Here is a 12,397-nt window from a genome sequence, read left to right as displayed (position 1 = left end):
GAAAAGCTCTGTTATGAATCAAACAAATCCCTACATTGACCATGACAAAAAAAAAAAACAGTATACACTGTGTTTATCACCTTTATCAGGAAATGGGTGGTATATTTTACCAAGAGTCCTCTGGATTTGTGGTAGGTCAAGGTGTTGATCAAAATTTACATACTGTCTTTGTATGCACATTATATACATACTGGATGATAGCCTTGTTGATTGAGATGTTTGAGGGAAACTGCTTGTTTTCAACCAATTCATGTGGGCTTAGCTAGAGTAAATAGAAGTGAAGGTCATTAGAGGAAAGAAGGGGGCCATGTAAAGAAATAATTGTTTTAAAGATTTATAAGAATGGAGAAAGATACAATCATCTTAAAACCTTTTTTTCTCCCCATCCAATAAAGCAAACAAGATTTCTTCTGAACCACAAATGACGTCTTGCTTCCATACTGTATCCCGTCCTCCAAGCTGTACAGATGGTGATCACTGACTGGGCTGCTTCAGAAACTGGATTACCAAAGTTTCACAACTGCAACCCAGAATGTACTGGTATGTGGGTACTGAGGCATCTGCTGCAGGCCAAGAGCACATCATGGACCAAGGCCAGCATGGTAAGTCTTTTTGATTAGGACAGTTTAAAAACAGGCTTACCTGTAAAGTCAGAGGTCTGAGCAACATAAAATAATAACTCATTTATGTAATTTCTTTGATGTTTTTAAAGTGGGCTTCTTCCCAACTACCTTGTGAGACAGATAGATTAAATACTATTATGTCACTATTTTGCAAATGAAAAAATTGAGATCCACATTCAAAGGGTTGTCATTTGTTCAGAGTTCTGTATCTATTAAGTATAGGAGCCAAGATTCTCATTCCAAAACTACTATTTTATATTATACCATGGTTTGGTTTGATTTGATTTTTCTTTTAAAATTAATGAAAGCAAGATAAAAAATTATTTTTCATCATAAAAGTGTGCTTTGGTAAAATTCTTACTAACAACATAGGAATATACGACCTAATATTCAAATATCAGCTCTTCTATAAACATGAATTATAAAAAGGGGAAAATCTGCCCCACAATGAATTGTCCCAAAGTTTTAAACATTCATATTTTTATAAGTTTGCTTATTATAAATCTTTCTTCATTAGTAATAGTCAATAATATGGTATTGGAACAGAATGGAACAGAAATACAAAATTTTCTATTTAGTGCTTTTAACACTTTTAAAGTAAGTTTTCACAGATCTCATTTTTCTTTCCCATATAATGACCCTTTGATATAGAGAGGGAAAAGGATTATTATCCTTATTTGACACTTAACTCCCTTGTCTAACAGTTAATTAATTGGTCAGTCCTGTTGGCCCAGAAGGAAGAAAAGCTTTCAACACTTAAGTTGCTCTTCCACTAAGGAATCACATGCTGGAAAAAACCCAACCACACAACTCTGTCCCCCCAACACACACACACACACACAAACACACACACACACTTTCTCTTACTTAAGAATTTCACATAAATGGGGCTGTGGAGGAATAAACAATCTTTATCACCATTAACTCCATCCCACCCCCTCCATCAAAACTCCCACTCCTACCATGAAGGAAGTTAATGTCAGGGATTGACATGTTATTGAAAACTGTCTCATCTCTGTTTAGTACTAAAGTGTTATGTAGTGTCTATGATGTAGTTATAGTTGGGCTTTGCTAATGATGACCTGTTATTCATAGGTTCTGAGGCTTTCCAAAAGAGGTGAAGGAATGAAAATGACCAAAAACTCAAAGAGCAATAGAAAGATTATTTAAATAAACTATAATTATGTATTATATTTTTAACATACTGGTAATTACTAATGACATTATATATTATATTATATTATAGAATAGAAAGGTGGTTTAAATAGACTGTGAAATATTAAGTTTTGCTTGAGAACATTATTGAAGAAATGTGTCCTTGGAAAGGCAGCACAAGATAATGAATTGAAACCTGGCCTCAGAGCAAGAAAATCTGAGTTCAAGTGTGTTCTCTGACATATATTAACTGGGCGACCTTGGGTAGGTTACTTATCATTTCAGTGGTTCAAATGACTAAGACTCAATTGCAGAACAGTTGCTGATCTGCATTATGAAGAAGGAACTTCCTTACCATGGCATTCTCTTTATGGATGTAATCATAGGTCCCAACTTGTTGGCTTTATTCCTTCAAAAATAAGATTAGAAAAGGTGAGCCAACCATGTGTTGAGAATAAAAGATAATTGCTGGTTAATGCTACATTACTATGTCAGAGAAAGCAAAAAAATGAATAGAAAACTTCCATTTTATTGGATGAATCTTCTATGAAGGATTTTTGGGAAGATGTAATCAAAAGTTGCACAGGATAATAATGTGTGGATAAAGAATTCATTAAGAGCTTACTTTATACAGAACCCTGTGTTAACACATAAATAGAAAATCCGTCACACAGATTCATCCAAATAAGGTGCTAAATTTGTATGGACTAAGCCACATACATTCTAATTCTTTGAACTCAATGGTGTACTTTTTCACCTTTCCCTACTCTAATGACCTTTAATGTTCACACTCAGGAATATAAACTGTGCCTAAATTATAATCCTGAGAAGAATCTTTATATGTATTAGGATTATCTGATCTAATTTTTTAAATTAATAAAAGGTAGCATGCATTAGACTCAATAAATTACAGGATGAATAGTCTTTTTTTTTTTAAAGCTTTAACTAAAACATTTTTAGCATTAAGTAATTTTGAAATTATACTACTTATTTTCTTTTGTCATTTGTCTCTTCACATATTAAGCTGTGATAAAATCATAATCCTGTGCATAAATGACTTTATCTTTGTATGGCATTTTCAACTTTTTCAAAGAATTCCAATAGAGGTGTGTTAAAAGCACTAGAACAAAGCTAAGCATTTTTGGAGAAAATAAAAATTGAGCTGGTTTTCATCACCATAAATATATGACACAATGACATTTCCCAGATTACTCGAGCTCAGTAATCCATCTAATATACTCTTACTGACTCCTTATCACTTTTCCTAGACACCACTGAAACTGGATAACAATAAATCACATTTCCTAGGGAAAACTCTAAACATTTTCCTCTCTCTTCAGTCCCTAAGCATACTCTTCGATTTTCCCATAGCTATCCTTAAAGCTCATGAACCATATTTCACTTAGGAAATGGAAACTATTGGAAAGGAGCTCCTTTAATTGTGTTCCTCTAAATGATTCATCCTTATCCAACCACAGCCTTCATTACTGTCCACCTGGCCTATTGTAATAGTAATGCTTCCACTCTTTCAATCATTCTCCACAGAATTCTGAGTCCCAGAATACTATATATAAATCTTAGTGAAATTCATGGAAATTCAAGAGTATTGGTTTAACCATCCAACCTGGGAAAACAAAATATGTTTTAAAAATGCATATTGCCCACATGAATGAACTGAGTCCAGAATTAATAGGAGAAAATAATTGAAAGCCCATTTCTTCAACACTGGTATTATTCCCATAATTTGCTAACTCTTGGATTTCCATAAATCTTCCTGGAAAAGGAGATGAGCCAATCAAATAATCAGAATCTCTAGTTTATTTGATGGAACCTGTGAAGATGTCTGCAAAGATATGAATGTAGCAGGTTCTATCTAATATACTAGACATCCTGGCTCTGAGAAAATTGTAATTTGTACTAGATGGAGGGAGTTCTGGCTCCACTGCAATAACATAAGAATTAATACCCCCACCAGACTTAAAGCTACTTTAAGGGTACTAGGACTTATCTCTGTGGTTTGTGCATAATTCTTTTTTTTTTCTAAATTTAATTAAAAACTAAATCCATCTTAAGACCAAACCCACGACCTCACCCTTATTAGCACCATCTATTAGACAAGTCAGCTAATATGTATACATGCCATAGAAAAGAAAAACATTTCTTGTGCTTTTGTGAAGTATATTTGAAAATGAGAACCCTTTGAAACTAGGGTGTGTGTTGGATGAAACATATTATTATAAATGTGAAATTAGGGTAAATGAAATGTTGATAATGGGACTAAGAAATCTCCTTCGACAAACATATTATTAGGAGAACTGAGCCTTCTTAACGTAGTGAAACACCAGTCAACTTGAAAAAAACCTGTCTCTCTGGTTGTGATTACACATACAAAGTCAAGTAAAGAATTGGGACAATTATCCAAGTGACTCAAACTAGAGAAACATCCAGGCTGATCCATCAGAGATTAAGGCAGATAAGTTACATGTTTTATGTTATGTTGAGGAGGAAAGAGCAGAACACAGCTAACCATAAGATGCAAGTTATAGACCCAGCCCTACCATCAACTAGACTTGTGACTTTGGACAAATCCCATAGACTTTCAGCCCTTATTTTCCTTATCTGTGAAATAAGGGATTAGATTGGATGATATATGAGTTGCCTTTGAGTTCTGGAATTCTTCAACTCTATATACTCTAGATAATTATTGAGTTCTCCTCCCTTTTCATTTCTTTGTGTTGGTGTGACTTGTGTGTATTCTTAAATCAGGAGTTAACCTCATTTCTAAGAACTTAAATTATCAAAATAATAATAATCAAAAAAATAACTCTATTGGCTTCTTATTGTAATCCTATGTATTTTGTTTTACATATTTAAAAACATTTCTCCTAGAAGAGGTCCATAAGTTTTATCAGATTATCCAAAGGATACATAACATAGAAAAAGTTAAGACTCTGCATTATATTGATTGTTGATAAAAATTTATACCAATGGCCTAAAAAAAATATAAAAGACCATGACATTCATATGCTACCAAAATGTAAATATCATATAGAGTATAACTTCAAAAGAAGAAATAAAAATGGAAAAGAAACTTCCCATCCAGAGAACCCCAAATCCCTGAATATTTATTTTTTTAATGCCCATTTTTGCTTTTTAAAATCCAAGTGCCCAAGATTTATTTCTTACAAACTAAGGTAGCTTGAGCTTCTTGAGCAGTTGTGAGCTTCTGCCTTCCTGAAATAGAAGTAGGAAATAACAGACTAAAATAGGAAGTATACCTAATCCTGCTATTAGCTGGTGATGTGGGATGGTTGGATGGTTTTTTTTGTTGTTGTTGTTGATGATGTTTGTTTTTAGTTATAAAACGTCTTTTATGGTTACTGCCTTGACCATAAACCTCAGCTCTTATCTTTACCTTGTGTTTTATGTGATAGTGCTCTTTAAAATATGAAAACAATCAGGTTGAAAATTGTCAAAGAAACAGGAGGAAGGAGGAATGAATAATTCACTTCCTGTCCAGGGGCCACATCTCTAAAAGTGCCCTTTTTTAAGGGTGTGTTGCTTTCTAGCCTCTGGTATGTCCATAGCATTTATAGGTCATTGGGTATCTAGTACAGTGATGATCACAGAGACTTCAGAAATCTAGAGTTGTAAATGATCTCAAAAGAGGGCATTGCATTGCCCAAGGTCCCATTGCATATAATCATCAAAGGTGGGATTTGAAGTCTGGTCTGATTCCAGAGTTTGCCTTTTTTTTTTTTTTTAGTGTACTTCATAGTAGATGTTTTAAAATACTTATTCTATTGATTTTTTTTTTTTAATGAGAGACTGGATGATTAATACAACTGGGGAGGACACTTTGCTAAAGAGATTTCAGCTGCATGTAGATGTAGGTATTTAATTATTTTTTATGACCACAGATTGTCATTTGTTAAAAGAAAGTCTAAATATTAATAGATCACCACTAGAAAAAACAAAAAAACCCAACCCAGAGTGCATGTAACTATCGGATTGTGTGAGGCACACCGAGTGACAGAGTTGGCTCCATGCTGGATCTAGAGGCAGAAGACATGAATTTATAATCTGGCTTCAGTAACTGATATGACCCTGGATAAATCACTTAATCTCTGTGCCTCAGTTTACTCCTCTGTTAAATGAAGATGATAATCATAGCACCTACTTCCCAGGGTCATAGTGAGGCTAAAATGGGATAACCTCTTCTGCCAACATTAAAGCACTAGTTATAGTAATTATTCTTATCGCTGAGTCGCCATGTCCTTATCTTTAAAAGAAAAACATTAGATGAACATTTTGATACAAGTCTAAAAATAGACTGGAATCCAAGTCCTGATTCTGCCATTAACCAATTGTGCAACTTTGGATAAATCTCTTTTCTTCTAAACTTCAGTTTTATCATCAGTAAAATGGAGATTATAATATTTGTACTACCTATATCTCAGGATAGTTATTATAAGAAGCCTTTATTGACCTTTTAAATGTAGCATAAATATGATATTACTAAATAATGATGTCTGTCTCTTAGAATCCCTAGCTACATAATTTTTTTGTTGTTGTTCAGTAATTAATCAACTCTTCCTGACCCTTTTTGAGGTTCTCTTGACTAAGATACTGGAGTGCTTTGCCATTTCTTTCTCTAATTTTACAAATGAGAAAACTGAAGCACATGGGGTTAAGGGACTTGCCCATAGTTGCACAACTAGGAAGTGTCTAAGGCCAGATTTGAACTCAAGAAAATGAATTTTCCTAACTCAAAGCCCATTGTTCTGTCCAGTGTACTACCTAGCCTTTCCTAAACCTTAAGCTGCCAATATTTCCTGTCAAAGGGATCTTATATTTCATTTCAATATATTTATACTCATACATGTTATCTTTTTTGATAGATTGTAAGTTTTTGAGGGCAAGGTCTCATATTTTTGCCTTTGAATTCCCAATGCCTACTGTTTGACACATAGTAGGAATAAAAACTTATTCATTTTCTGTATATAATTTAGAGTCAACCAGTCCAGATTCAGATCCTCCCTGTACCACTTAATGATCTATGTTCCCTCACTTATTCTGCAGTAGTAAATTTATGATCCTCCTGTTCCTCAGTTTGACTATATTATGAGAATAACTAAGTCTTTATCAATGGCATTTTTCATTTTAAAAGTAATTTTTATGCTTATTGTTAATATTTTTGCTGATGTTGGTCTCATTGAGTATGTCTCAACTTCAGAATAAAATGTCAACCACACAGAAAAGCAGAGTATGAGAGAGAACTCAGCATCATACTCTGAAGCATGATTTTTTTATGATGCTGCTGGGTTGGTGTCTCTCTACTTCAAGTCTCTTCCCACTGCAGTTCATTCTCCACTTAGCTGTCAAATTAATTCTCCTGAATTCCAAATCTGACCCAGTCATTCCCATGATTCAGTTAATGCCAGTGGCTCCCTGTCTCCTCCAGGATCAAATATAAAATCCTTTCTCATTCAGAGCCCTTCACAACATTGTGCTCTTCTATGCTTCTCGTCTTTTTTTACCTGTTAATCTCTACCACAGACTGGTAGGTATTAGTATCTAGTGACTCTGGTCTCCTTGCTGCTCTTCACATAAGACATTTCATCTGCAGAGACTGGACATTTTCCCTGTCTGCTCTCCCTCACCCTGAATATTTTTCTTTCTTTCTTTTTTTAAATAGTATTTTGTTTTTTTCAGTTACATGTAAAGACAAATTTTAACAATCATGTTTTAAAAATTTTGAGTCGCAACTTTTTTCTTTTTCCCTTCCCAAAGATGGTAAGCAATCTGACATGTTAGACATGTGCAATTGTATAAAACAAAATTTTTTGAGATATTTTTCCTCATTTCTGCCTCCTGGCTTCCTTCAAGTTCCAGCTAAAAATCCCACCTTTCTCAAGAGGTCTTTCCTGATGCCCTTCATTTCAAACCTTTCTCTCTGTTGGTTATCTCCAATTTTTCCTGGATATATCATGTTTGCACATAATCGTTTCCATGCTGTGTCTCTTCTTAGACTGTGAATGCCATTAGGAGGGACTATGCTTTGTCTTTCTATGTATATCTACATCTTAGCACAATTCCTGGGAAATACTTAATAAAAAAACTTAATAAGCATGTGTGGCAAAATAAATAAATAAATAAAATTAATATTTCCATATTTGAAATATAACACAAAGGTGACTGGAAGATACCTGACATCTGAAGTTTTACCCAAGCTCTGTAACTGTTTTCTAACTCACAGTGGAATTTTATCTATTGTTTGAGAATGTTGTGAATCATAACTTTGACACGGTTCATGTTAGAGAGATTTTCAAAAGCACAGGATAATTCTGTCCAGTTTTGAACCTATGGAAAAAATGTTTTAATTTAATCTAATAGAAATTGTTTATAGAATGTTTTAATATAGAATTTTATTCCATTCTAGGGTACCCCATAAAGCCACAGAAGAAGTCTTGGAAATAACAGCAACCACTGCCATTATATATGTTTTAGTGCTGTTTCTCCCCCCCCCTTCCCTTTCTAAACCATAGTGACTTAGACATCTGACCTTCAGAGGGTCTAATAGTTTTTAATTACTCTGAGCTGCAGAGTAAACCTCAGTCCTCATCTTAGAACTCATGGCACAGACTTGTGTGGCCTTTGGGTGGTAGCGAGACTTTCAGAGATGCCCTAAATTTTGATGGAGCAGAAGAACCCTTGCTGGCCTTACATACTTCTATACATTTTTATTATCACTCCCCCAGATTGATGATCAATCATCTTATCCACCTATTGTTTTAAAAGATATACCTAATAGTCTTCCTAAAGAGAATATCATCACTTTATTTACCTAACATGAATGAGGTGGGCATCATGACTTTTCCCTTCCTGTCCATGATCTCCAGAAAAGTTTATTCATGTCATTAACCCTGTTTTCTGAGACAACTGCTGGAACTTCTCCAATCTCTCAATTAAACTTTACCAATCTATCTTCCTGTGCAAGCCCTTTCACCACAAGGAAGTATTTTTTAAAAAAGGAAGAAGAAAGCAAAAGGGCTCTCAAATAGCTGAGGAAGGGAGGAAAGACAAAGGTAAAGGAGAAAGAGAAAGATATAGAATACAGAATTCCAGAGAATAACAGAGAAAGATCTTAAAAAGGTTTTCTTAATTAAGCAAAGCAAAGAAATAGAAGAAAACAATAACATGGGAAAGTTAAAATTTCTTGAACAAAATTAGATATATCAAGATAATATTTCATGCAAAAATGGGTATGATGAAAAATGAAAATGGTGGGAACTTGACAGAAGCAGAAGAAATTAAGAAGAGCTAATGCACAAAAGAACTACACAAGAAAGATCTTAACATCACTAATAACCACTGTAATGTGATTATTGAACTAGAGCCAGATATTCTCTAGAATAAAGTCAAATGAATCTTAAGGAGCATTGTTAGAAATAAGGCTTATGGAGGTGATAGAATGCCAATGGAGGTATTTAAATTCCTAAAAGATGATGCTGTTAAAGTGCCAGCAAATTTGAAAAACTCAGTAGCAGCCAATGAATTGGAAAAGATCAGTTTATATCCCATTACTAAAGAAGGACAATGCCAAGGAAAATTAAAATTATCAAACAATAATGTTCATTATATGGTATTTTTAAGTTTTTGCAAGCTCTGCTTCAGCAATATGTGAACTAACAATAACTAGAAGAGAGCAGACTGGTTTTTGAAGAGGCAGAGGAACTAGAGACCAAATTGCCAACATTCACTGAATTATGGAGAAGACAAAGGACTTCCAGAAAAAAAAAACCAAATAAACAAATCTACTTCTGCTTCACTGACTACACTAAAACATTTGAACTATATGGATCACAACAAAATGTGACATGTCCTCAAAGAAATGAGAGTGCCAAATCATGCTGAGGGTCCTTTTTTGTGAGTCAAGTAATAACAGTTAAAATTGAACATGGAAAGAATGGCTTAAGATTGGAAAAGGGCAACAATAAGACTTTTAATTTAATTTATATTTAGAGTGTATCATGGAAATGCCAAGTTGAATGAATCAGAAACTTAAAGTTTCCCAGAGAAATAGCAACAATCTCAGATATATAGACAATACCACTCTGATGGCAGGAAATGAAGAAGAAAATTAAGAAACCTTTTGATGAGAGTGAAAGAGAATATAAAAGCTGGCTCAAAGCTTAACTTCAAATATGCTAGATCTGGACAACATGCTAAAAAGCAGAGAAAATCTTGTCAACAAAGATCTATCTAGTCAAAGCTATGATTTTTTTCAGTAGCAAGGTGTGTCTGGGGGAATTGGACTACAAGGAAGCTGAGTGCTGTGGAATCCAATTTTGCAAATTGTGGTACTGAGAAAGAATGAGATCCTTTGGACAACAAGGAGATAAAACCAGTCAATACTTAAAGAAATTGATTCAGGCTATTCATTGGAAGGTCAAATACTGAAACTGAAGCTTAAATACTTTTGCCACGTAATTTTGACACTAATTGGAAAAGACCTTGATATTGGGAAGGATTTAAAACAAAAAGAAAAAAGAACAGCAGAGAATGAGATGGATAGTTAGTCATAGAAACAACAAACATGAACTTGAGCAGACTTCAGGAAATAATGGAGGATAGAAGGGTCTAGTATGCTTTAATCCATAGGGTTGCAAAGAGTCAGACACCCCTGAACAACATCAACAAAATTTATCTTCCTAGGCCTATATGATAATCTGATGTTGAAGATTAATACCTAAGACTTGATTCTTTTCAAAGGGTTTCCACTCAAAACAGCATGGACCTGAATTGCTTCTAAAGCAGACAGTTCATAAATCCAACCCATCAAATCTGTTTCTTAAAAGTTTCACACACACACGCGCGCACACACACACACACCACCACCACCACCACCAACACCTTCAATTTATGGGGCCAAATATGCAAAATTCCCCATTTTGTACCCCCTGAAAAGGAATAAAGGTAATTCCTCTAAAGGAGCCTCTAATTGATTCTACTAATTTTGTAAAAACAAGCTATTTTGCTTATTAACTCCCTCAATAAATGAAATTTTGCAATTTAGGAATCATCTAAATCTCCTCCATTAGAACAGACCTTTATTAAGATTAAAAAAAAAAAATTCTTGTTTAAATTTCTTGTTGGAACTGCCCAAGAACTTTCAATTTAAAAGTCACTCATTCTACCATTTACTAAAAGCCACACCCCCTAGAAGTATTGATCGGGAATGGAGAGTCAAGTTATAAGAAGATAAGCTTGAGGCTTTTTTTTTTTTATCACTTGCTCTGACTCCCAATGGTGATTATTGTTGTTACTTTCATATTTTATAACTCTCAGTTCAATAGGATTTGAGGAGCATTCTCTGAAAAAGCCTATTGATCAGAAAGCATACTTTCTTCCTGTAGTTTATTGGTCCCTGCCTGTATTAACATTGACTTTTTTCTCTCAGATAATCAACAGATCCATTGGCCTGTCTTCTGACTTCAATACCTTTTTAAAATTAAAAACTAATTTGCTTCTACCTCTTAATTTTTAAATCCTTAAAAATAATGTGTGTTCTGTCCCCTTGTTTGGGGCAATACAGGTTTTCCAATGATGAAAGTAAGAACCTAACTATGCTTATAGCATTCTGCTTCCCTAATAATATGTTCTAATAATCCTACTTGGGTTTATTCAGATTAGGTTCAATAGAAACTATCTCCTTTAAGAAAAAAAATTCTCCTTATTTGGCAAAAGAGTTTTTTTGCCACTTGGGAGGGAAACTTTCTTTTTAAGCAGTCTATCATCCTAGTCATCCTTCTTTAACAATACATTTCCCCCACTTTTAAAAAAGAGAATTTAACCATGAGGTCGTTATAAAATGAAAACAAACAAAAAAGAAACACATCTCTGCCCATAAATTTGAAAGGAATGGTCTAAACCAAAATTTATCCTAGTCCAATGGGCTTGCAGCTTTTTTTAAATTCATAATTTGAATCATAAGTCCAATTAAAAACTAGTTTAACAATGAAACATTAAAAACAGAGAACTGGAATAAAAAAAGAATATAAACCACAACTTTCCTAGAGTCAACAAGTATGGAAATGTGGCAAGTGATTTGCTGGCTGTTAAAGTTCTGAAAATGACTTCATCCTATTTTCCCTGCCTTAAGGCTAAACCTTTTAGAGTTAAAGCCATCAGGTGTGTAAAATACCTAGTTTTAGGGGAAGACTGTTGTCATAGCTGTTGTAATTGCTTCAGGAGCCAACTCAAGCCTTTACCACATCTATCCAGCTGCCTATATAATCTTCCTAAAGTATTGCTGGGACCATAGCACAGCCTTACATAATCATTAGTGGTTCTTTATTGCTCATGGGATAACATACAGATTCCTCAACTTGTCATTTAAATTGCTTCAGAATCTGACTTGAAACTATTTTTTCAGACCTAATTCAGTGGACTCCCATTCACATACTCTGTGTTCCATCTAAACTGACCAAGTGCATTTTTTGTCATGGGTTATCTTCCTTGCCTGGCCTGCACTTCTTCCTCATCTCTGCCTCAGAATCTTTAGCTTCCTTCTTCCAAGTTTCAATTTAAACAATTTCTCTTCCAGAAAGCCTTTG

The 12,397-nt window shown here is 34.2% G+C and overlaps 1 protein-coding gene across 2 annotated transcripts in view; it reads left to right on the top strand.

Moving 5' to 3' along the window:
- Positions 1-12,397, top strand: part of LRRK1 (leucine rich repeat kinase 1) — a 150,210-nt gene that overhangs the window by 7,914 nt on the left and 129,899 nt on the right. For both annotated transcript variants that reach the window (XM_031955484.1, XM_031955485.1), the window contains exon 2: positions 396-602. In XM_031955484.1, the coding sequence (XP_031811344.1) occupies positions 533-602 (70 nt within the window). In that variant the 5' untranslated portion in view covers positions 396-532. The remainder of the gene's footprint in view (positions 1-395; positions 603-12,397) is intronic.

Source organism: Sarcophilus harrisii, chromosome 2, assembly GCF_902635505.1.
Source record: "Sarcophilus harrisii chromosome 2, mSarHar1.11, whole genome shotgun sequence".
In the NCBI taxonomy this organism is placed as follows: domain Eukaryota; kingdom Metazoa; phylum Chordata; class Mammalia; order Dasyuromorphia; family Dasyuridae; genus Sarcophilus; species Sarcophilus harrisii.
The sequence above is the reverse complement of the archived record's forward strand: the minus strand, read 5'-3'. Positions and strand labels throughout refer to the sequence as shown.